At 38.6% G+C, this 25,134-nt stretch overlaps 2 protein-coding genes across 2 annotated transcripts; one reads left to right on the top strand and one right to left on the bottom strand.

Moving 5' to 3' along the window:
* The first annotated feature begins 82 nt into the window (after nucleotides 1-82).
* spag5 (sperm associated antigen 5) lies at nucleotides 83-18,092 on the top strand. Its single transcript, XM_005797648.2, has 25 exons — nucleotides 83-862; nucleotides 2,021-2,087; nucleotides 2,171-2,284; nucleotides 2,835-4,540; nucleotides 5,215-5,407; nucleotides 6,451-6,567; nucleotides 7,540-7,632; nucleotides 7,707-7,841; nucleotides 8,911-9,030; nucleotides 9,440-9,532; nucleotides 9,947-10,081; nucleotides 11,026-11,119; nucleotides 11,202-11,349; nucleotides 11,439-11,489; nucleotides 11,853-12,027; nucleotides 13,069-13,202; nucleotides 13,313-13,481; nucleotides 14,394-14,535; nucleotides 15,165-15,405; nucleotides 15,818-15,950; nucleotides 16,042-16,122; nucleotides 16,199-16,348; nucleotides 17,520-17,594; nucleotides 17,700-17,780; nucleotides 17,864-18,092. Exons 2-25 carry the CDS (start codon nucleotides 2,061-2,063, stop codon nucleotides 17,933-17,935), a joined length of 4,479 nt encoding a protein of 1,492 aa, XP_005797705.1. The 5' UTR covers nucleotides 83-862; nucleotides 2,021-2,060; the 3' UTR covers nucleotides 17,936-18,092.
* Nucleotides 18,093-23,404: 5,312 nt separating this feature from the next.
* Nucleotides 23,405-24,893, bottom strand: foxe1 (forkhead box E1). The gene is made up of 2 exons (XM_005797608.3): nucleotides 24,760-24,893; nucleotides 23,405-24,670 (listed from the first exon to the last, which is right to left on the bottom strand). Exon 2 carries the CDS (start codon nucleotides 24,631-24,633, stop codon nucleotides 23,524-23,526), a length of 1,110 nt encoding a protein of 369 aa, XP_005797665.2. The 5' UTR covers nucleotides 24,634-24,670; nucleotides 24,760-24,893; the 3' UTR covers nucleotides 23,405-23,523.
* Between the last annotated feature and the right edge of the window lie 241 nt (nucleotides 24,894-25,134).

Here is a 25,134-nt window from a genome sequence, read left to right as displayed (position 1 = left end):
TTTTTATTTGTAAAAATGTATTATCTTTACAAATGGTTGTGTTCAAATGCACAACATATAGAACACATTTATTGGCAATCAAAGTGAAGATAAAAATATATAAAAATAATACTTTATTGCAAAAGAATACTCACACACACACACACGTCCAACGTGTATCTTGAGTAGAAAAAAAAATACTATTATAGTCAGTATTTATATTAGTACAAAAGACCATCCATATTGCTATCGCCACTACTCTGCTCATTAGCTGTAATATTTTTACAAGAGCAAGAAATTTATTTTGTAATGTCAGACTTAAACGCCTTTATGCAGGTATGAATATACTTTTCATTAAATCAATATTTCTGCATTAAAATTATTTTTTATTTGTCTGATGTAATATTACAACATTGAATGTTGTATTGTAATTACCTGGAAACATGAGGTCATAATTCAGATTAATATTTTCTTGAAAATTTCCATTTGTTTGTAATTAATCCATACAGTGTGTTTCAGTTAATGAATTGTTACTGAAGTAAACAGTAAAACGCTAATTCATTGAATGTATCCGTATATAAAAAATAGGTCAGTATGACTCAATCCGGAACATTAAAAGTAAACATTATTCGGGTAAAAAAAATGTTTTAGAAAAAAAAATTTAACAGCTCCCTGTTGTAGTTGCATTTCCTTCCTCTGGGTGGCGGCATTACATAAAAGCAGGGTTTGTGGGTCAGAAGAAGAGAAGCGACCAATCAGCGCCGAGTTTGTGTTTTTGAATCGCTCTGTTTTGAACGTAACGCGGTTGATGTCAGTTCGGGTAGAGCAGCTTTATTCATCAGATTTGAAATCTTGGTTCAAATTGGCTGTTTAAGTCTGGAAGGTAAAGTATTTTAAGACTATATATCGCTCGGGTTTTAAATAATTGCAGTTAAATATTCCTTGTAGTATAATTGGTTGTTCGTTAACGGACTCCGTTACAAGAAAACCAACTTCAGCTAACGTAAGTTTTCCATAACAGACGTGTTTTAATGCTCTCTGAACGTCTTTATCTGCGTTATACTCTATTATTGTTCTAAACACATCAATAATCTAAAGATATCACACTATGAATACGTGTTATAGCATTTAGTAAGTGTTTAACAGGTTCTGATCATCTGCCTGATCATTGACATCAGAAGCTAGCTTAGGGTTAGGTTTAAGATTTCAAGATTTCTGTGTAAATAATGAACAAACCTACGCCTGCTAAACAATGTAAATAAACACAGTAAATATGGTAAAACATAAACATATAATAGTATCAGAGGCCGGTGTTGTTTATTAAAACATTAAATACTAATATTTAATATGAGCACTAAGCCAGCAACAGACTAAAAATAAGTAAATAGTGACTTAATTAATAAACATTCAGATAAGCGCATATAAAAGTAATGGATTATGAGAAAACAAATCTGCACAGTAAATCGAAGTCTTAGATTTACTCTTCTATTCACTCCTAAATGTAAAACATTTTAATTCAGATAATTACATTTGGTCTAATGCTATTTCAGATAACATTTGATAATTAGAAAAAATTGGATATGATGTGACTGAATTGATTTTTCCTTTATAAATAACCATGTCATATTTTGTGAGTTTGTACTATTAAAAATAAAATAAACTGAGCTGAATTTACTTGTCTTTATGGTGAAAAAGCATATGTCGGTAGTGGGAAATGAAATCTCCCTTTTAGAAGGAATTAATGTTGAGCAGAACCTGGCTCAGTTGAGTTTTAAGAGGACTTGGACACAAAAATCACAGAAGCACTGGCCTTCATGGGAGTATTTACACTGTAAACGAAAATACACTTTTACCGTGAAAAGAAAGAACTGGGGTAATGGCAGCAGCTGTTAAATGGCTTGTTGTAGGAGTGAACCACGACTAAACAGAGAAGCATTAAGCAGTATTGCAGCTGCAATGGAATTCTTTGGTGTATTACGTGATTGAGAATTGATTGGGGATGTAAAAATAGATTATTATTGTTTTAAATTTGCAACTGAAGAGGTTGTTTATGCGAACTCCGGATTGATCTTTGTGAGAGGATGTCACAGTCCAGCATAGAAGACTGGGTAAGTCTTCTTCTGCGCACAGTGCGAGATTATTGCTGAGTTTGGTATCTGATGATGATCCACTAAACATTTGTTGATGGTAGTCTTCCAGTAGAAGAGGCGAGCGTACTCCTCTGAGAAGCCTGGAAAATGAGACTCCTTCATCGAGGATCAGGTCAAAGCCACAATTCAGCGGTGACACAGTGAAAGCTGGCATGGTGAGTTTATACAAACTTTCAAAAATATTGACTTTTAGGTTTTTTTGATTTGTGGGGTGATGTTTGGAAAGTTACACAGCCCAAAATTCCTAGATTATAAGATAGAAAATGGAGTTCATTTTTCAAAATCATAATTTCTCTGTTATTTATATTTATAAATGTAAGTAACACACTAAATATTTAATTAGCAAGCTAAATATTTATCTTCAGCTTAAAGATTTAGCTTTAAAGTAAATATTCAGTTAGCAAGTTAAATATTAAATTTGCCACTAAATTTAGATTCATGTAATTAGCAAGCTAAATACTGAGTTTCAAACTAACTACTTAATTGGCAAGCTAAATATTTAGCTTTCTAATATTTAGCCTGCTAATTACATATTTCGTCTTCATTTATAGACAAACGAATAGCATGGTGGAAATACTACTTTGAAAAATGGACCCCCATTTTTTCCCATAACAGGCCACAGAGCTCAAATTATTTATGTTATTTTTAACAATGTAATTTTTGCAAACGGCTCTATTATTACTCATTGCTAAATCTCTTCCACAGGCTGACATTCATCTCTGTGACACACAGACCCAGTTGGGCACTGTGACCGTTCCCGTTTCCATGGATACTACCCAGTCTGTGTGTGGACTTGAAGATGTCACATTCAAAACCTTTATTTGTTCCAGAGGTGAAGTTGAGATTTCTGACTCTTCAGATGGTGGAGGACAGAGTTTGATTTTGCCTAAACATGTGACTACTTTTACTCTTACCGCCGAAGCGGAAGATTCAGTCGCTTCACCCAGCAGGATGGAGCAACCCTGCGGTGAGCATGTGGAGCATCCATATTGCAACTGCAGTGTCGAACAGCCGGATTCTCCAATCGCCTGTGAAGCCGCTGAGGAAAAATATTTAGCATGGAAGTCGTTCGCCTGTGATGGAGCTGATGTTAAAGTTTCAGACTCCACTGGATTAAAGGAGGAGACGGTTCCTCTGCCCCTGGATGACCACTGGGGTCCAGCACAAGACGACGGCACAAACTCAGCCGACTGCACCCTGCTGCTTCCAGCGCAGAGATCAGAAAACCCCGATGATCCAACTCTGAAGCTGCTGAACTGCAGCGGTGGCGAGGTAGAAATCCCAGCGGACGCTGATGTTGCAGATGAGACTATTCCTCTTTCTCACACCTGTTCTGGCTGCAACCTTAGCATGGATCTGAGTGTGTTAGCCAGTGATTATGACCTGGAAAACGGTAAAGATCACTTAGATCATCCCTACTGCAATGTAAAATACAAATCCTCGCTTTCACCAGAGGAGGTGAACACTATTCCAGACCTACAACCGTGCAGCGCTGAAATAAACTTGGTGCTACCTAATGGGCAGGATGAGAACTTTGATTGGAAATCAGGTGAATCCCAGGTGTCCGAGAAGATGTTGACTTCGCCTAAAGAGAATTACAACAAAGAACAAACGAACGACCGTCTGAAGAATGGAGAAGTCGTGTTTGATGCTAATCTACCACCTGAGACTAACGCATCATTAGTTGCGTCTGACTGCAGCCACCTTGACGCTTCGGCAGAAACTCTACCACAGCAGCAGCAGCTGGATTCCAGATCCCACTCCGAGGCAAAGGACAGCGCTCTGGGTTCTTTGGGTCTCTGTAACTCTGCAGAAAAAGCTACTCCTGCATCTCCTGCTATCTTAAAAGTCCTGTCAGAGTGTCCATCAGTTGCCTCCGCCCTGCAGTTTCTCAGCCCCATCATGAAGAGAGCGTCTCTGTCCGCGCTGAAGCGCTCATTGGTATCGGGTCAGGACATGTTTCTACCTGACGATTCTGCTCTGGAGGATGAGAAAAGCCTTTTGGCTCCTGTTAATGTTGACTCCATGGGGTTGTTAGCAGAGCAGCTTGAAAGCCCAATGCCCCACCCTCTGCTTAACTCCACGGTTGTAAGTTCAAAGCCACAGGAGGTTTCTGGGAAGAAAGCGCAGACGGAAACGGCGCCGCTGATTCCTGATGGCCAGTTTCAGCAGCAGCTTCGGCAGATGGCCGAGTTCCTCATGATGGCATGTGGAAAAATGAGCTCCACTCCCCCTGCTGCCTTCATGGCCCCCTCAGACAGAGCGGATCCTGCAGAGTGCCACAGCGTCTGTGTGGGCACCAGTCCACTGAAGATGGTGGACCACAGTCTGAACACGTCGGGAATATTTGTGAAAAAGAGGGAATTCTCTGTGACCGATTCCTGCACAGCGACCGAACCACTCATCTGGAAGTGAGTGATGTCTTTTTCTTTCCAACTTTTTTCAAACGTTCTTCTGTCTTTCCTTCATTTGTTTCTTCTGTCGACCTTTCTTTCTTTTGAAGTTTCTTTTCTTCTTTCTTTCAAACTTCTTTTCATATTTAGAAACGGTGAATTTAAACCTGTTCAATTGATTCTTATCCTTAAACGTAACTGTGTTTATAATCAATCTAGTCTTCAGAAAAAAAAAAGATTCTCCAAAAGTTACAGATTAATGCCCATGATGGATGGATAACTAATGGGTGAGTAGATTGATGGATAGCTGTAGGAAAACGACAGAAATTTGGCCTAAGATAGAGATCTGCAGCCTACTGGCCACCACAGTAATGCTTGTTGATGACGTAATCAGCTGGTGTCCAAACAGAGCAAGAGGGAAACAGAAAGACAGGGAACGTAAGGCAGAGGTCGTTTAACAGGCAGGTTCAGAAAACGTAAACAAAACAATTACAAACATTGCATACAATTTACATCTGCAAAAACTGCAAAAAATCAGTTTTTTTGTTTTGTTTCTGTTGTAAGATTTAAACAAATCATATTGCAATACATATCGTTACCGCCACCCATCAGAATGTATGTTGTGATATGAATTTTATGCCATCGCTAGATGGATGGATGGATGGATGTAAAGTTCTCCGGTGTGGTTTCAGTTTACCTCCAGGCAGCCTGGAGAGCCTCCCGCGGCCGGAGCTGGAGCAGAGGCTGACGTCCAGCATGATCATGGTGGAGGCGCTGGTCCAGCAGCTGGCTGCAGCCAGGGCGCACCGCCGCCCCTCTTTGGGCCCGGCTCCTTCGGACCTGAGAGAGAAGCTGGTTCAGACGGACCACACTGAGCTCAGTCAGGTAAAAACACTGAAGGGATAATAAGTAGGGATGCAAGTTATCCATTGACGAGTGATTGAGCTTATCGATTAACTAACAACTAATTGATAAGCAGCCATTTTCTTAAAAAGCTGAGTTTTCTCTTCCATGAAGAGGGCTGACTGTCTTTCTATAACAATGGCAAAATTTTTCTTAATATGCTGGATTTAAAAGAACAAAAAAAGGCATTGTGTAACTTAAGGAGCTTGTCGGGTGATTATATTTCAAAACATATAACACTAGATATATGTTTATGTGTGCGTCTCACACCTGACCCTCATATGTGCAGATAGGAAAAAAATTGAATAAAGTTTTACCTAAAATCTTGGAAATTTTGAGATTAATCTCAGGAATGTAGAAAAAACTTGGAAATTTTTGAGGTTGAAAAGTCAGAAATTTGCAAGATAAAACTCAGAAATTTTGAGATTAATTTTAGAAATTGTTTTGGGGGAAAAATATGAAAATGTTTGTGTGTGAAGTCAAAAATTTGCAAGAAGAAAAACTCAGAAATTTAGAGATTCATTTTACATTTCTTAGAAAAAATTTGCAAATTTTCTGAGCTCGTACATATGAAAATTTTTCGAATTTTGGAAATTGAATTTCAAAAGTTGAAAGTTTTTGACTTTTCGAGCTCAAAAATGTCCACTTTCTTTCTAGAAGACTTCTGAGATCAATCTCAAATTTTTTTAGATTTTTCTGGCAAATCTATCCCTCCTTTTATTCTATTTTTAATCTACAATGGCCCTAATGTGGTGCTGTATACATCAAACTCAGTTTGGACCATTTACGGCTCTGGTATAGCACTGCCATCTTTGTTTTTGTATCAACTGGCTCCACTTCAGGATGACCAGCAGCACCCTCTGCTGGATGGTGGCTAAACTGCAACACTGAAAGAAGATCTAAGTGGACTTTATAAGTTAATCAATTGGAACTCATTTTAATCAAATAAACCATTAATTTGCATCACTCATTAGCTTGTTTAGATTTTTTTCTGATAAACTTTAATATTTTCATTCCTTGTTCAGACCGCGATGTACAGAGATCTCTACATGGAGGCTCTGAGCCGGATAACTGAGCTGGAGCTTGATGGAAATTCCCTGCAGAATCTCGTCCAGGCTATGCAGGAGATGAGAGCTGCCATGGTGAGACAAACCACAGATATCACCTCAACATTTAAACTGCTGTCAGTGTTCGTACGGGTGCTTGAAATCCTTGAAAATGTTTGAAATTCAGTAAAATAAGATAATTTAATAGTCTTTATTAATCAGCAAGGCAGTAGTACAACAATAAAAACAAAGGCTTCAAAAAGACAATGACCATATATATGTACATAAAAGGAACATCAATACAGAAAGTGAAAAATGCATAAAAACACAAACATCTTACAAAAGTGAGGTTTTTTCAAGGTTTGGAAAGAGCTTGTTTTCTGTATAAAGTCCTTGAAAGTGCTTGATATTCAAACTGCTCAGTTTTGTAGTAAAATGCAATCTAATGCTTGATTGAAAGCTTAAATTTGGAAAACATTACTTATAGTTAAAGTCAGATATTCTCATACACCTAATTAAAAGACAAGCATTTTTTATGACTTACGAAGTTAAATCAAACTGAACTTTTCTTATTTTAGGTTAGTTAGAGTTACCAAAATTATTTCTGTTTTCTAAATAAAAAATTACAAAACATTTTTTATTTTATTTTTGAATATTTATTATTCCTAATGGCTCAATAACTTATTGATCTGTGTAATCTAAATAAATATTTACTTATATTTCATACCTAAAAAAAACTTTATTAAAATTGCAGATTCTTTTTGTTAGATTAGTGTTTTGTCTTCATAAAAGTGGCTCATAATCATAAAAGGATGTAATGTTTTAGTTTTCCTTCTCCTCGATGTAGAAAACATCACAAGACACTATTAATAATAGTAATAAATGACATGATAGTGAATTAAAACAGTTTTTTTAAGGTTATTTGCATTGTTTTTATCTCAAAGTGTGTTGCTGGAAAAGTTTGAAGTCCTACCTTGAAAAGTGCTTGAATTTTATTGAAAAGTGTTTGAATCCCGATCTGTGTTTAGAGATAAAAATGTTTTTAAACCTGTTTGACTTTCTCTGCAGTCTTCTTTGAGCAGCGACACAGATGTAGCTCTGTCCAACATGAAGAAAATGGGCGAAACCATCAGGGAGGACCATCAGAACCTGGCGTCCCACGTATGTAAATTTATATCTTTCAGCTGATTGAATATGTGTAATAATTAATCCAACTTTGTTGTGCTGCTCTGCAGTACGAGCTCATGAAGTCCCTGTTCGAGAAATCAAAGGAAACTCAGAGGAGAATCCTGGAGAAAGTGAAAGAAGTTCTTCAGCAGAGGAACAGCATGGAGGCTCGGATGGAAGAAGCCTTCACGGCCAAGGAGGCAGTAAGGAAAATACAAGATCAATATCTCATATTAATTAGAACTAAAGTATTAATTGTAATTTATCAATAACGAAACTATACAGACTCAAGAAAAGGCCATTTTCTCAAAGAACACCACACACAGAGCAGCAATTATGTCAAAACTGTACAAAAGTATATATTTTGCATTTAACATGAAAAAAAACTCTTAAAGTGGTAGAGGTTTTGGCTTTCTACAATAAAAGGCTCTTATTAAGCAATTTTTTCTGTCCAATTATTAATTAATTAATCCAAAAAATGCATGCAGTTAATTGATTTATTACTTTTAGCAACTGGCCTCTTCTAAAGGCAAAATTGTTTCTATTTTGACAAGCTACTCCCATCCAAACCTTTAAAATATATTACAATTAGTAATATAAAGTTTATAACACAGTGTGAAACTAGAGGTAATTTTAAATATGACCTAATTATAAAATAAATCGGATAAATAAATTGAAATAAGAACGGGTATGTACATGGAAATAAAAAGAAAAATCAGGGATAATTCACCTAACTGATTAAGTCAGTGCTTCAATAAACAAACAAGGAACAACTCAAGACTTTTGCACCTGCAGAAAATTTAGTTATTTTCTACCTTTGTACTGTTAACTGTAGGCCTGTCATGATAACAAATTTTTCTAGACAATAAATTGTCCCAGAAGTTATTGCGATAAATGATATATTATTGTTTTGAGGCTATTTTAAAATAGTATAATAGTAATCGCATATAATAATAATAATAATAATAATATTGTAAGAACACATTTTCAAAGATCAATATAACTTAAATTATAGTGAACATTTAGCACTGGAATTGGAAAACATTTTAAATATCCAAAAATAAATAAAATAAAATGAATACTTAGTCTCTGTAAACAAAATTATCTTTCAAAAAAAGATTTAGTTAAACCAAGAGAGTGAAGACTTTTATCATCCAGTTATTGGTAGGAAAAAAGATCATGCAAATGGAAATTATTGAGGTTGTTTTAATATATCATGTGGTTAAACGATTTATGGTGTTGTACTTTTACAACATGTGTGTCTGTTTGCAGGCTTTCAGTGCGATGGATCAGCTGAGGACACACTGCGCCTCTGAAGTCTCAGCTCTGGAGAAATGTGTCGGATCTCAGGAGGAGCTGCTAGCGGCTCTGAACCAAACCTACCCGGATCAGGTAAACAAACCAGTCAAAATGAGTAGAGGTGCAGAAAAAAAATTTATTCTATAAAAAATTGCAAATCAATGGCACAGATCACTTCCGGTTCAGACTTGTGGGAACTATGTATATCGGTCATTTAAGTTACAGACATTTATTCTTAAACATACTTTTCTTTTAAGATAAACTGATGGAATTTGATTCTCCAGTATGGAACCTTCTAGAATTGTTTTAAATAAATGTTTTATTCGTTAACACTCTATTGGTTTCTGCATTTAAAAATCGTTTCTGAATCAAATTGTGACCCTAAAAATTGTAATCGAATAAAATTGCTTGACGCTGAAAGATTTGCATGTCTAAAAATGGCCTCCTTCTGTAAGAATCGCCTCTTCTGATCCTAATCTGCATCGTGTTGCATCTCCTGCAGGTTGCTCTGAACCGGACCTGCCAGGAAACTCTGAGCTCGGCCTCTGAGCTTCTGTCCCGAACTGCAGAGGATCACTCCAGCCTGATGCAAGAGGTACGCTCAGCGGAGAAACTAAAACGTTTCTCTGTTTCCAGCAGGGTTAACAACCAAGTAACAAAAACTTCGTTGGTTATGATTTTTGCAGTTCATAAATAAAAACTGTGATTAATGGGGGAAAAACTATAACTGTGACTAATTCAAACTAAAACATACTGAAATTATAAATATAAAACTTTTGCTTTCGTGTTAACCTATTTATTAGCCTTTTAAACTGATGTGAAATAGATTTTTTTTATTTTTATGAAAAAACTAAAACTACTACTATAAATAAAAAAGGCTACATTGAAACTAAGCAATATTTAACTAATAAAAACTGAATAAAGCCAGCTGTATTAGAACAAAACGTCTCAACGAATTAAAACTGAACTATAACATTATACCCTCACACCCTGGTTTTCTGTCTGGCAGCTTTGCAGCGTGCGGAGCCTCCTGCAGAAAACGGCCCCGACGCTCCTTCAGCTGAACGAGCGAGCCGCCGCCGCGCTGAGGGAGAGGGACGAGCATCGGACGGCGAGAGAGCGAGCCGCCGAAGAGAGAGAACAGGTCGGATGAAACGGGCTGGATTAGGCAGTTTAATCTGAGATGGAGCAGATTATTGGAGGTTAAGCGTGTACTTTGGGGAAAAGTGGCTGCCTAGTTGGTTCTGTAGCAAACTTTCTCATGTTTAGCTGTTGCTTAGCAACATGGTTACCATGGCGATCGGTCCCATCGATGTGGAGGTTCAGTTCTGAACCCGGTCCAAACCTTTCAGGATTTCTTCACTTGTCTTTAAACTTTCAGTGAAATTAAAATTCATTAAGTCTGCTACAAATATATTAATTTCCATTCTGATCCTCTTTTTCCTTATTTCCTGCTTTTGTTCTTTCCTTTGTTCTTTATTTCCTTCTTTCATTCGTTCTATCTTTTATTTTTCCTTTTCTTTCATTCGTCCTTTCCTTATTAGGTTCGTCTTTTGGTTTGTTTGTCCTTTATTTTATCTGTCTTTTAGTTCAATTTTTATTTAATTTGTCTTATTTTGTTCGTCTTTCATTTGTTTGTTTTTTTTTGTCTGTGCTTGTGTCCATTCGTCTTTTTACTATGTTTCGTTTGTTAGTCCTTTAATTCTTCTATCCTTTTGTTTGTCCATCCCTCTTTTCATCTGTGTTTTTGTCTTTTCATCTTTTTGTTTGTTCTATTTGCTTGTCTTTTTGTTTATACATCCTTTATTTTTTGTCCTTTTGTCTGTCTTTCATTTCATTCATCATTTTTAATTTTTTTTCTCCCTTTATTGTTTTACGTCTTCTGTATCCTTCGTTCCTTACATACGTAGTGAAGTGTTAAGTTTTGTGTTTCATTTTAAAAATTGGACTGATCGGCCTGATAACTCGGATAGTTTCATTCTGAAATCTTGACAATAAAAATTTGTGTTTTCATTTAAATCAGTTCTGTTTGGCAGTTTAGCTTGTTGAAACTAAAAGCGTCGCCTCCAACGATCCTCTGCTCTACAGATTGAAGACGAGCTGAAGGAAACTCACCTGAACCTTCAAACCGCCTCGCAGCAGATCAGCGATTTAAATCTGCAGATCACCATCTTGACATCAGGTGGCGTTTAATTCTCTTCACGCTGTTTTTCTGCCTCTCTGAGCGTTTCAGACGTTTTAGTTTCTGTTTTGGTAAATTTCAGAGATGGGCGTCCTGCGGCAGAAACTAACGGCGGGAGAGGAGGAGTCTGCTCAGCTGGAGAGGAAGGTGACGGAGCTGTCGGCGACCATTTCCTCCACGCTGGCGTCCTACGCCTTCCTGGAGCAGGCGCTCGCCGCCGAGACCGCCAAGTAGGATCCAGGGGTCAGAGGTCAGGATATCTGGTGATGGCGGGAAACCTTTGCTTTAACGCAGCATGCGGGTCTTTTTGTTTCTGCAGCCTGCAGCAGACCTGGAAAGACCTGCATGGAGCCAACGAAAGAGCAAATCAGTAAGCGCCGACTTTGATTTGACTTTAGAAGTTTCAACAATTTGAGAGAATTTATAGAAACTAAAAGATTGTAGAGGAAGAAGGCTTTTCAGATTTCCAGACTTCATTTCCCATCTCTTGTTTCTTTCTTTTATTCACTCCTTTCAGATCCTTTATTGCTTCTTTTTAAATCCTTCCTTTCTCCTTTCCTTCCTTCCTTGGTTTTTTTCTTTTTTCAAATCCTTCATTCCTTCTTTCTTATCTTCCTTTTTTGCAGATCCTTCCACTCTTCTTTCCTTCCTTCTTTCCTCCCTTTCCTTCCTTTCATTAAGTTTTTCAGTAAATTTCTTCCTGCTGTGTGTTTTCTCTCCTGTTCTCCTCCAGACTGCAGGCGTCTCTGTCGGGTTCAGAGCAGCGGGTCGGTGAACTGGACCGGGCGCTGGCTGAGAGCGACCTGCAGCTCGGTCAGCTCCAGAACCTTTCCCAGTCTCAGACGGTTCAGATCCAGCAGCTGCAGGAAGTCTGCACCCAGCTGGGCGGCGTGCGGGAAATGAATGAGGTCAGCTGGAAACCCGTCATGTTTTAGTGACACTTTTATTTTGAAATTTATTTAATCAGCTTAAATTCCAAAAACTGTTGTTTTTTTTTTTTTTTGTTCTGTTGTCCAACCAACAATCACTTTTTGCACAAACTGCAGAAATACAAAAATATTTACTAAAAACCTGCAAAATTGCTAATTAAGACTTTTAAAGATGCTTCTTAGTGTCCGGTGTTCACTGGTTGTAAAAAAATAACATTTACATAATAAGTGTGAATTTTCACTGCAGAGTTTCACCGAAGAAAGAAAGAACATAGAACAATCTGCAGTGTGTTTATGTTAATGGAGCCACAAACATCACAGGAATTGATATAATCAGCTGGTGTTGGTGTGACCAGCAAACGAGTAAACAATCTTTTGAAGGTGTTGCCTTGGCTGTAGGTACAATCATCCTTTTCTGGCTTCTCATTACTTCATTTACCAATTTTATGGTAAATATTATATTTACCAATTGTATTACTTTTGTAAGGTGTTCTTATACCCTGGTTGCTACAGTGTTTGTAAAATGTTAAGTTTTACAAATTATGGAGTGGGCTTCTTACAACAGTTTCAAACTCCTATCTCCAGAAAGCTGCGTGTATTCAGAATACCATGCTTTAAAGCGGACAAATTCTACTTCTTCTAAAAACATCCTAATAAAATATGTAGTTTTTGGCAATATATTAATGTTTTTTGGTGTCTGGAAAAAGAGCTATTTCAAAAACCTTCAGGATGTAACGTCACAAATTAGCAGGCACAGCCCGTTACCTAGCAAGCCCAGCAGAGTTCTGCCTGTTACCTAGCAACCCAAGCTGAGCTTCAGCAGGTTTAGCCAGCTGTCTTTACTGCTGTATGCACTGTACTATGGCTGCTGGAAAAGACAAGTGTTTTGTTGTGGACTTGCCATCCAGAAACCAGTTGTTGCATTCTTGTTGATTGTGTAGAAGGTTCCACTTTTGCTTTTCAAAGATCTATGGATGTATGTTTACACCCCGCGCTTCATCTCAGCCATTTTTATTTCAGTTCCTGCAGATGGAGAATGAGCTGGCGAGGGAGCAGGTGGCCGAGAGCGAGCGGATGCTCAGGAGCAACCTGCAGGCGCTTCGGGAGAGAAACATTGAGTGCGAAGACTTGAAATCAGAAGTGTGCAAACTTCAGTGAGTTTGTTTTATTTCTGTGTGTGTTGGGATCTTTTAACCATCCAGCTAGTTAAGTTTCTCTCATTATTCATGCAGGTTTAATTCGATCTGTGTTTGTTTTTTTAAAGGCTTGAGAATCAGAGCCTGAGTGACGAGTTGGAAACGTCCCGATGCGCAGCCGGCGCCGCTCGCATGGAGCTGCAGGAGAAGATGGCTGAGGCGGTCACTGAGATCACCGTCCTGCATCACACGCTGCGCGGTCTGACCACAGAGCTGCAGCTTTCCCTTAGCAACCAGGTAATGAAACCTGGAGCATAAAGACTCAAAAAAAAGCCATTTGCTAAGAGAATAACACACTTAGAGCAGCTATGAAGACAAAACTGTACAAAAAATATAAACATTTTGCATTTAATATAAACTTTTTTATAAATATGTTCTACCCATTTTTAGCTTTGGCTGGTTCAAATTCTGTTACAAAATCTCATGTGTAGCACATTTTTCTGTCGATTATTAATCAATTTAATCCAAAAACTAATAAACACATCAGAGCCCTACTCTGTATTGAGTTTAAATGGAGGATAAATGACGGAGCTCTTCACATTATTGAAATTATTTTTTTAGCTGCAATTGCATCCTTTGCTACAAATGATCTCTAAAGGAATGTTTTTGCATTTTAGGCAATTAAATGTTTATTTTCATATGTATTATTTATTAATTTGCATATTTTAATGTATTTCTAACATTGCTCAAAAAGGCTCAAGTGGTTAAATCAAAATCTGCCAATTTGCTTACATGATTGTCATAATAATCAATCGTGCAACACTACTGATTACACGACACTAATTATTAGTGTCAGCCCTGCACAAAAACTTAAAAATAAGAAAAATGAGCAAATGAGGAACAAATGAAGTCAAAGAGACAAAATAATAAATCCTTCAGCTGGTCGTCAATTTTTTTTACATTTTCTTTTTCTGAGAAAGCAGAGTCCTGGACCATAGTATGATTTATTTATTTTTTCTAAATAAAAAATATCAAACATAAAACGCCCCCAAATTCTTGAGAAGCACTGACCAAGACCATTAAAAAGGACAAATGGTCATGAAGAAGGTCAGTTATTGCTTCCCTGAGAGTTTCTGTTAATCTGAGGTTGTAAATGTGGCGTGTTGAGAGTTTTAAGCCCATTTCTATGCTTAATTATTTTGTTTGCAGAAGGAAGAACACCAAAAGCAGAAAGAGTCGGCCATGTTCTCCGGTGCGGCGCGCCATCAGACGTCCAGCTCCTTCGTCGACAGCGTCATGGTGGCTTTAACGGCCGAGAAGGAGGAAGACGTCAGAACAGACTCGACTTTAGGTGAAAACTTTTTAACTGATATGAGTTTATTTGTTTGTTTATCTGGATCCCCATTAGCCGTTGCCGTGACAATTGCTACTCCTCCTGGGGTCCATGTTATTAAAAGAAAAAACAAACATTTATTACAAAAACAGTGACACACATTTAATATAACATTGGGAATCAATATTAATTCATGAATGTACAATGATAACATTTTTTATGATAAAATAATTAAAGACTCTTTTAAAAGCTCCAGCATTCGTTATATTTGAAACAAATGAAGGAAGTGAGTTCCAGGTTTTCATTCCATGTTGAACGGCTGAAACAGTCTTAAGGAATGCCTTGTATTAAAATAGTATATAGTTTGGCTAAATAAAAATTGAACATTTGGTTGTTTGCTACAACATCATTTATTTTCCCTTTGGGATCTAAAATATATATTTTTAATTGAATTAAACATTTGTTTGTTTTCATCAACGGACAATTATTCAAAAAATATCAAAAGTTTGAGAAGAAATTCATAATAACATTTAATCTTTATCCATGTATTTTACTTTCAAATAATAATAAAAAAAGATTGATTCTGCTTCACATGCTGGTTAAAAATGTTGATTTGAGTCTGAGTGGTGATCTTTGTTTCCCCTCAGATGCATCAGAGCCACAGAGTGACGCGTTTTTCAGCGAGACGAGTGCCTTCACCCGCGTCGCAGCTCTCAACCCAAAGACGATCTCGGAGCCAGTCCAGAATGAAGAGGAGGATGAGGAGGAGCAGAGCAGCATGGCGGAGCTCCTCTCCGGCCTCAGCAGAACCGTCGCAGAGCTCGTCAGCACGCTGCATCAGGCTCAGCGCTGCAGAGACGCGCAGCTGCAGGAGCTGCACAGCACCATGTAGGTGGTCGATACGAGGCAGCAGATGGGATCTGATTTGTCTGGATTTAATGCATAAATACTTTTATTACTTATAGTTTCTGTTTAAAATTATAGAGTGGTAAAGGAAAAATGTCTGACATGATTTCCCACCAGATGTCCAACAGCAGAAAAGTCAGCAAAAACTTTTCGGATGTTAAGATCCACGTTGTTTGTTTTAATTGTTCCACACATAAATGTTTTAGCTTACCAAACTATTTTCAATGTCTTTTATATTTAATTGGAACGTTAGGGGTAAAAGTTTCCCTAATTTTTGGGAGATCGGAGATCGGTTGATACTTAACTGTGAAGGCAATCTTGTCTAACTTGGCAACAACAACTTGGTCTTAAGATTTTTTATTCTTCCCCCTCTAATGTTTTCATGCTGTTCCAGCGGTGGCCTGCAGATGGAGCTGCAGACCTCAAGCAGCAGGCATCAAGCTGAAGTCCTTGAGTTGAAGCAGGAGTTGCGGTGCCTCAGCAGCCTGGTGGAGAGAGGAAAACAGGCTCTGCAGCACAAAGCTCAGGTCTGGACTCCTGATGTTTCTGCACCTGTTGTCGGGTTGAGATTCAGTCTGACGAGTTTAAATGTTTTTTTATTTCTTTCTCTCTATGTAGGAAGAGAAAACTCTGACGAAGCTGATGGAAGACGTCCAAGAGGCCCAGGAGATTTTAAGAAAACACAAGAGCGACAACAATGTATAATTTAAAACCCAGATATGAGCTTTAAGGAAACATTATTGTTCAGTTTTGATGTTTTAAATTTCCCCCTCAGGAGTTGCGAAGGGAGGCGGCTGAGCTGCGTCGTGCCCTGGAGCAGTCCAGAGTGGAGTCCCAGTTCCTGCGGGAGGAGCTGAGGAGAACTGGCGACCCGGCGGCGGCCCCAGCTCACCACATGGAGGAGAAGATCCAGCTGCTGAAGGAGGTCAGTTCCGCTGCTTGCCGATTACAGCGGGTAAAATGAGCATTGATCACTATTTTCCAACATATTTCTGACATGCAATTTTCACCAGCTGTTGCTAACAACCATAGAAAAAAACAAAACCTAATAAATTCAGAAATTAAGATATGTGTAATAATGTGAAATGAATTCAAAATGCCTACTGATGTTTAATTCTTTGTACAAAAGCCTTTGTAGCTTCAAGACGTCCTCTTGTGATTTTTGCCTATTTTTCCACAAAACATCCTTTAAATCTCAGATTTTTAGTTCTTTCCATAGATTTTCAATTGGATGATTCGAACAGATTTATTTTCTTTCTCTGAAGCCAGTTGGGTTTTCTCGGCTTTGCGTTCTGGATTATTGTCTCGCTGAAATGTCCACCCTCATTTCATTTTCAATGTTCTGGTAGATGCTAGCAGTTTTTTTTTTTTTTTTTTCTCATTCTTTATTCATCCTCCCTTGAATTTTTAAAAAAGTGTTTCGATACCATGTGCAGAAAAACAGCCTCCCATCATGATGTTCCCATCTCCAAACTTTACTGTTGAACAGCTGCATGAGATACATTCACAATTCAGCCATGGTGGCGCAGGCGCTCATCAACTACTGTATAAGCCAATCAGATGTGGGAGTTGCTACGTGAGCAGCGTTTTGGGGAAATTGTAGTCTGTGTTTTTGCAGAGGCGTTATGATGATGTCACACACTTTTTAACTGTGTGGTGCTGGGAGAATCTGGTGGAGCTAGCTAAACATTGTCCAAAAAACAAATAAAAAAAACCCATCATCCTCCTACCACGGTCTGTCGTCTTCTTTTGCGTTTCCATCAGTAGTAACATCTGGCAGAGTACTTGGGTTGATCACATGACTCGCATGAAAAAATGTTTCCATTGCAGTTTTTTTTTCAAAATTATCCTGTCTCCATTAAGCAGATTTATTTTCGTAATTTCAATTTTGTGGTTAATGAAAACGATGGATAGATTTCAACTTATTTGTTTTTGTTTCTCTCTATGTATGGATTACTTTGGTTTCTACCTGGTGAAAAATTTCATACCAATAACACTTTCGGAGATATGTTTATTATGAAAAGTTGTGGCACATTCAATACTTGTTTTATCTGTAGAGTTGTCGATTTGTGATTGTTGATATTTTTGTCCACCAGGTGGAGAAGCTTAAGGCCAGTCTACAGGAAGCAGAGCAGGCCAAATTTAAACTCCTGGAGAGAGCCAAGCGGCATGTGAGTGCTGATCATATCTGTGGGCTCACTGTGATTTCTGTCCACACACCTGTGTGGGAAAATATTAGACAGTCGTCGTGTTTATTATCATCACATCTCTTTTAGCAAATCGTCCATCAGACCAACCAGCAGAAGTCTGACAATGAGCTCCAGATTTTAAACCACATGATCAATAAAGTCAGAGAGGTGAGGCATTTATTCTGTTGTAGTTCATATTTGTGATTTAATCTTTTTTAACGTTTGATGGACGTGTTTTTATTTCCTCACAGACTCTCCTCTCGCTGCCAGAAGTGGTGAAACGTTGCGAACAGCTGCAGCGGCTGGTGGATTACATCGGCTGAAGCGTTTCTGGTTGTCGACACGTGTTTAGATTATTTATGTTTTTTGTGTTCATTGACCTGTTTTTAATCTTTAGAATGATTAAAATATCTTAACATGTCATTTCTTTTGTCAATAAATGAAATATCAACAATATTAACATTAAATGAACAATCTTGATATTTTCTCTTGCATTTCATAAAACTCTTTTCTGGTTCTAAAAAAATAAAACACTTTCTGGGAACTTTACTGTTGAAATGCTGGTATCCAAAGTGTGGCCCAGTGGCCATTTTGTGGCCCCTGGCATGATTTTTTTGCAACCCTTGTCCACAATTCAACATTAGTTGATAATTATTCATCTTTTATCAAGCACATTTCTGCTTTTATTTATAGTATTTGTGTTGGTATCCAATGGCCTGGACTCAATTGAAAAAGTTGTTTGTAATGTCAACGTTTTTATGTTTCTCTCTCTCTCTCTCTCTCTCTCTCTATATATATATATATATATATTCAAAAGTAGAATTGGGGTGTATCAATTTAATATGCAGAATAAGAGTTTTAAGAAAAAGAGGGATTGTATCATCATGTTATTGTAGGCTAGAATACATACAAGTATAAAAATGACTAAATTATCTTTTGAAAACAAGTAAGAGAAATAATTATGTAGGCATTGCACTAATCAATTTAAGGTCCCTTGAAAAAACGATGAAAATCTGGACATTAATCTGTGAAAGCCCCTGACAGTTTGATCACTTTACACTGTAAATGTAAAATCTACATTACGATTATACAGCGAGGTTTTGAAAATACAGCTCTTTGCCGCAAAAATAAATGTTTCTGGAACAAATACAGAATATATATATATATATAGACTGCGAAGTTTAAATGCACCGTTTCATTGCGGGATATTTACCGGCTGGAGGTGAAAGGTCGCAGGCTGGAAAACGGGACCAATAATGACTTCGACCGGGTACGTAGCTTTTGAATCATATTTTCATTGAACTTTTGTGTCTGTTAGTTGACAAAAATGTATTTTATGTGGTTATATCGAGCTTCTATCTTTTTATTTTTTTTTTTTGCTAAAGTTGATTTCTGTTAGCTTTAGCTAAACTAGCATCTTGTGCAAAGTAAGTGGTTTTTAGTTCCGTTTTGACGTTTGTGTTTCATCCAAAATATGCCGATGGTTACTTTATTAGCCAACACTAATGTTAGTGCTGACATTGGGGTTAAATTTTTTTTTTTCAGTCATTTTTGGTGACAGTCTTAAACTGGCATGTTCTATGCATAACTCTGGCATAATGTGTCAGGTGACCTAAAAGGGTTAAAGTTTAAGGAATTCATGTGGTCCAAACTTAATCCAACACAGCTCCTAGTCCTACTCGACCCACTTATTTGATTCAGCTGTGCTGAAGCTGAGACGCATCTAAACATCTGTATGTGTTTCCACACTAGATAGTTCTGTAGATTTAGTTTGATTAGGGGCAAAGGTTAACAATATTTGTTACATTATTAGCTGGTGCAGTTCGCTTTCACACTGCACTGTATGAAATGAACCAAATCCTGTGAAAAACCTTTACTCCTCCTCACTTGTGGCAGCGCTGCACCAAGAACTACTGAAGGAAACTACACAAAAACCTCAGAAGAACTCACTGAGCACAACTTCTTTCTTCACGACAGGCGAGGAAAAATGCAGTAGCATCAGATTTTAGCATAGGCATAAATCCCAGGGAGTTTCGGGGAGTCCGGACCCCTGCAATGTTGGAAAAGTCTAGAATTGTCCCCCCACCAAAAAAAATCATTGAAGAAACATTTGCATTTAAATAATATCAATATGAAAAGGCATAAGAAACAAAGAACAAAATAAATCTGCCATTTATCTCAGAAAAAAAAGAATGTATTTTTAGGTCCCCCCTACCCATAGTAGAACAAAGATTCAGTCCAAAGTGTAGGAGAAGCAACAGGGTACAGGCTCGGCAGAGCCACTCAAGTGAGGAGTTAGCTGTTAGCTGTGGGTCTGCAGCACAAACATAAAGCCCTCCAGTAAGTAAATACTTAAAGCAAAAGACATGCAAACCTTTTATTTAGTTTCACTGCTCAATAAGAAGAAACACATTAACAATAAAGATCAGACTGCGTGTGTTTGTTTTGGTTGTATTTACCCAGAATATCCTGCACTATAGTTTGTTTCCTGTTTTTGGTTCAGTCTCCGGTTCGCACGGCGTTCACCTACGCATTTGAACCGCACTAGAGTTCATTTAAACTGAACCGTGACCGAAGATTGTAAACGGACCCGTGTTCGATTGCATATTCATATCTTCCCAAATGAACCAAACTTTTTAGACAAATAAACTAGAGTTAGATTCAGGTGAACCAAACCAAATGACTCTTAAGTTGCACTCTAACCCTTGACGACTGGAGTTTGACACCTGTGCAGTTGAGTAAACAAACTATTAAACAATGGTGACCTTTCTTTTTTGTAAAGCAGACACCTTTTCAAAATCATTTGATATTCCTCTTAGATAACTTTGGTTGAAAAGGTAGAGACAGTGATGATAAGAAGCAGGGAGGCAATACATCTGCCTCGTGTGTTTACATTTGGTTCTCCCGCCCAACAAATAGACTTCATGTTCTCAAAAGTAAAAAAAACTCAACAGATTCGCACCTTTAGAACTAAAGGTGCGAAAAGAAAACGCCCTCAAAAAAACGTTACAAGCCGATTTGAAAAAAATAAAACTCTCCAGACAACCCTGAGCATCGTCGTTGTGCTCCAACTGACCTGAATCAAATTAGACGTATATCTCTGCAGATTCCTGGTATCGACTCATTAACTTGTGGATATAAAAGTTTCAGGATGGGAGCCCTGCATGACTGAACTTCAAAAAAAGTTGCATAAAATGAGCAAGAACAACTTTCACTCCCATCGTTTTTATATGCAAATAAGCAACAGAAACCCTGGTTGGGCCCAACTGGCTGATAGTTTTTTATTATCTAGCTTTGTGGCCTCCAGGCAGCCACCGCCCTGGGCAGAGAGCCATATTGCTCACGTTAAAATCCACCACTGCAGACGTAAATAATTTAATTCGTGGTCAACACCAAGCGACGGTTTCCAGACATGTGATGCATCATGGATTAAACAACATAATTAACATTTAATATGATTCACATCGTGGATTTGTATGAAACTTTGTAGTCTAATTTTCCAGGTAAGTTGCTTTTCTGACTGACAAAATGCTTCTTCAGCTGCATCATAACACTTTCTCTCCTTTCTTTTCTTCTTACACAACAGCTTTCTGCAACAAGAATCATTTACATATGATTGTCCACATTCACTGGTTTGAATATGGCCAAAATTATACCAAGAACTTACAATGCATGTCACACTCAACTTTTCTAAAACAAAAATATTAAATATAATCAGGTTTTTAATTTGTAACATCATCTAAATGCCCCCAAAATCCTTTTTAAACAGTTGCCTCCAAGCTTTTCAGTTTAGACCCACAAAAAAATCCAAATATCAATTCGAAACATAGAATATTAAAAGCGGAGATGCACATGTAATGCTTACAGATTAAATTTTCATCATATTTCTACTTTCTACACCTCTCTACTTCTGATTTTTATGTACTATTACTCTTAAAGTAATAAATAACGGCAAAATTATTCACACTCCTTTAACATTTCCTTGTTTTATCATGTTGCAACCAGAACCATGTGGGTTTCATATTATAGCCAAACACAGGTGGCACAAAATTTTAAGTGAAAGAAAAAGAGTAAATGCTTTCTAACATTTTTCTAAGTAAAACCTGAATCGTGTTGGGTGCTTTTGCATTCCCGTCCCGCATGAAACAACAACTTTCCGTGCAGTTAAAGCTGCGAGTGTTTTGGGGGGAATGTCTGCCAGCTTTTGGATGTCTTGCAACTGAATGTTTTATCCATTCGTCTTTGCAAATAAAATAAAATCAATCAATCTCATGCAGTTTAAAACAAAAAGTGTCTGAAGTTTGAAAACTTTGCCATAGATTCCAAGTCCTTGCAATCGGCTGCACTACACTTTAGTTAGAGGTGTCAGAGTAAATGGGGTGAAAGGAAAGTGCATTCCACATTTACAGATTTTATTTGTGCTTTTTGTTGTTTTTTTGCAAACTGCATTAATTTACCTACATTTGCATAGATAGTCAGAAAATCCCTTTTAAGTTTGTGTTTGTAATGTGACAAAATCTAGGAATTAAATATGTCAACATGTTTTGCCAGAGAGCATGAATAAAAATGCTCTTTAAGTGTCTAAAACATGAAGTAACTTCATTTTTTTAAACTTTGCATGGTTGTTTAACTCATTCGTCTGTCAGGTTTTTTTGTTTTTTCTCCCCTGCATGTAGATTTCTGTGGAAGTTTGTAAAGGTGTAGTTAATCAGTAGGTAAATATTTGCTCAGGTTGGATGATTGCTCTGCTCAAGCCTTCTCCCAATATTGTTACACGGTGTCTACTATGTACAGTTACAGGTTTTATTGGTTTTCTAGTTGTGCAACTGGGTAATTTTAGGTTTTGTTACATTTAATGAGTGAAATTATTGCAGCTTGTCGTGTTCCTCCTTTCCAACTAATAATTGTAACAGAAAAACCCATAAAAAGAATATAGAAACATATATATTATCTTAATAAGATAAGATATATCTTATTATATCCAAAAATCATAGAATCTCACATTTAGAGGTAAATAAACGAAGCATTTAGGCAACAAAGCTGGTTTAATGGACGATAATGAAGCGTTTCCCTGCGAGTCTCGTCTTGTCAAATCCTCAGACTCTGGAAGAGTTTTCTGAGCTCCGTGTTGGTTTTGCAGGATGAAATATCAAGTTACTAAGTCAATTCATTTTCTTGATTAGTGAAGTGAAGTGCTAAGCTGATGTCTGGACATGATAAAGTGGAGTCCGGTCACAGTGAGTGGTAAAGCTGCGGCTCCAGACGACACTTCAAACCAGCTGAGCTGAGACACTGAAGGAGGCAACACAAAAAAATAATGCTTCTCTCTATTTAATTTGGTAGTTGGGACATGGATAAATTATTTTAATTTACTACTTTATAAGTATTTGCTATAAGAAATATTTTCCACCCTTTACATAATAAAAACTGAATAATTGTTTTGTTTGAGAACGATTTAAGTGCAATGGTTTACCAGTAATCAAATGTTTTTTATTCATGAAGAAAAAGTGCTCTATCAGTTTATTTACAAAAAAGCAATCAAAATATACATTTTTGTTTAAAAAAAAACAAAAAAAACAATGACATGCACACTTTCTTTCTGCAATTTATCCTCTGCAAACAAACCTGTTAGTGTAAAGCCAGTAACCATGAAGCACAATAATTTATATGAACATAACAAATTCTGTTTTTGAAGCTCGGCAGGCTTGTCCGGGTTTTATCCGTTCACATTGTGACAAGAAAAAGGAACATTTGAGTGAAAACTTATAGAATGAGAAGATGGGCTTTTAAAATAAAAGCAAGAAAAAAAATCACATTTATCATCTCAGTCTGCTCAGTTTAGAGAAAACAAGTCATGTTTGTGCTCTTGAGTGTCACTTTCTGATTGGAGCCAACGTTGAGGTTTAGCTGCTCAGATCGCGGGAACAAACCGATCCATGGTCCCGGGATACGACGGGTGTCTCAGGTAGCTCCCGCTGTTGGTAACCGCACCTGCCGCCACGCTGTTGTACTGGGAGAAAGAGCCGAGCTGCACTGGAGACGCCCGGCCGTAATGGTCCACTGTCTCTGCAGAGCCGTGGGCCGCGGCGTGGATCCGGCCTGCCGAAGCGTAACCCGGGCTGTGACCCTGTCCGTAGGAACCCTGGTGGGCGTGGTGATGCGGGTGGCCGTTCGGGCCAGAGTAGGTGAACCCGGGGTGTGTCGCGGAGCGGGATGGCACTGCTCCCCCGCATGGCTGACCCTGGAACCCTGGCGTTCCCAAGCTGCAGGCGGCGGACCCATTCGGCAGCCCCTCCGGACTGAAGCTGCGGCCCGGCTGCTGCATCATCTCCGCGCCCTGACCCGCCAGCATGCCTGCTGACGCCGGATGTCCGATGATGTTATTGATGCTAAACATGCGGGTCTGGCCGTGTGCAAATCCAGGCGGCGATGATGAGGGGTAGTAGGCGGCGGAGGGCAGCTGCTGGCCGTACGCAGGGTTGACCGCCATGTTGGGGTACATGGAACCGGAGTACGCCGCTGACCTGGTGATCTGGACCGGGGAGAAAACTGGCGTCTCTTGGACATACGCGGCGTAGGTGCTGAGGTCGCAGCGCTTGAACCTCTTCCTGCGCCTCAGAAAGCTGCCACTCTCAAACATGTCCTCCGCGTTGGGGTCCAGTGCCCAATAGTTGCCTTTCCCGGGTCGCCCGGGTTCCCGCGGGATCTTGATGAAGCAGTCGTTCAGCGTCAGGTTGTGGCGGATGGAGTTCTGCCACTTCTTGGAGTTGTCTCTGTAGAAGGGGAACCGCTCGGTGATGAACTTGTAGATTCCCCCCAGCGTCAACTTGCGGTCGGGGGAGTTGGCGATGGCCATGGAGATGAGAGCGATGTAGCTGTACGGCGGTTTCCCCCTCTGCAGAGGTCTCTTCCTCCTCCTGCCACGCGGCTGCTGATCCTCTGTCTGCGGGGAAGGGTTGGAGGACGGCAAGCCGGAGTCCGCCGGAGACTCTTTCTCCACTTTCACCACCGGCATTATCATTGCAAAACCCCCAACAAGTGATTCTCAAGAGGTCCTCCTTAAGAGCAAGGAACCAAATTATTTCTGGGGCAGGGGAAACCAGACATCTGCCAAAAAAATCTTTAAAAAAATAAACAAAAAGCCTACTGTCTCTGAGTCCAAATCCAGCAGATCTTCCCCTGGAAGACGAGTAAATTTTCTCTGTTAAAAGATGAGAGCGACTTGTTTTCCTGGCTCGCTGTCAGCTGCAGTGAGAGGTGAGCTGTGAGAGTGCCATTTGCTTTAAGGTGTGAGAAAGAATGAGTCACTTAGTTACCTGGAGAGCATTTTACCTGTAGGGCCACGCCCCCCGGAACATCACATGCTCCCTGCATACCTGAGCTTCAGGTTCATGAGGGTCTGTTGGTCACGTTTGCCAAGAGCCTGCATGCTTTTTTTGAGTATTTTCTTTTGTTAATTGGTTTTACTTTTTCTTCTAGCTCTGTCTGAAAAGTGTGGCGTGTATTTTTTATTCGAGTCGTT

The sequence above is a fragment of the Xiphophorus maculatus genome, chromosome 5, assembly GCF_002775205.1.
Source record: "Xiphophorus maculatus strain JP 163 A chromosome 5, X_maculatus-5.0-male, whole genome shotgun sequence".
Taxonomy (NCBI): Eukaryota; Metazoa; Chordata; class Actinopteri; order Cyprinodontiformes; family Poeciliidae; genus Xiphophorus; species Xiphophorus maculatus.
The sequence above is the reverse complement of the archived record's forward strand: the minus strand, read 5'-3'. Positions and strand labels throughout refer to the sequence as shown.

Excerpts from the sequence above, each read along its gene's own strand:
- spag5 (XM_005797648.2), top strand. The coding sequence starts at position 2,061 with ATGTCACAGTCCAGCATAGAAGACTGG. Across the intron at positions 9,533-9,946 it reads ACTCCAGCCTGATGCAAGAG|CTTTGCAGCGTGCGGAGCCT; the intron begins GTACGCTCAGCG and ends TCTGTCTGGCAG. Across the intron at positions 16,123-16,198 it reads AACACAAGAGCGACAACAAT|GAGTTGCGAAGGGAGGCGGC; the intron begins GTATAATTTAAA and ends TTTCCCCCTCAG.
- foxe1 (XM_005797608.3), bottom strand. The coding sequence starts at position 24,633 with ATGATAATGCCGGTGGTGAAAGTGGAGAAAGAGTCTCCGGCGGACTCC.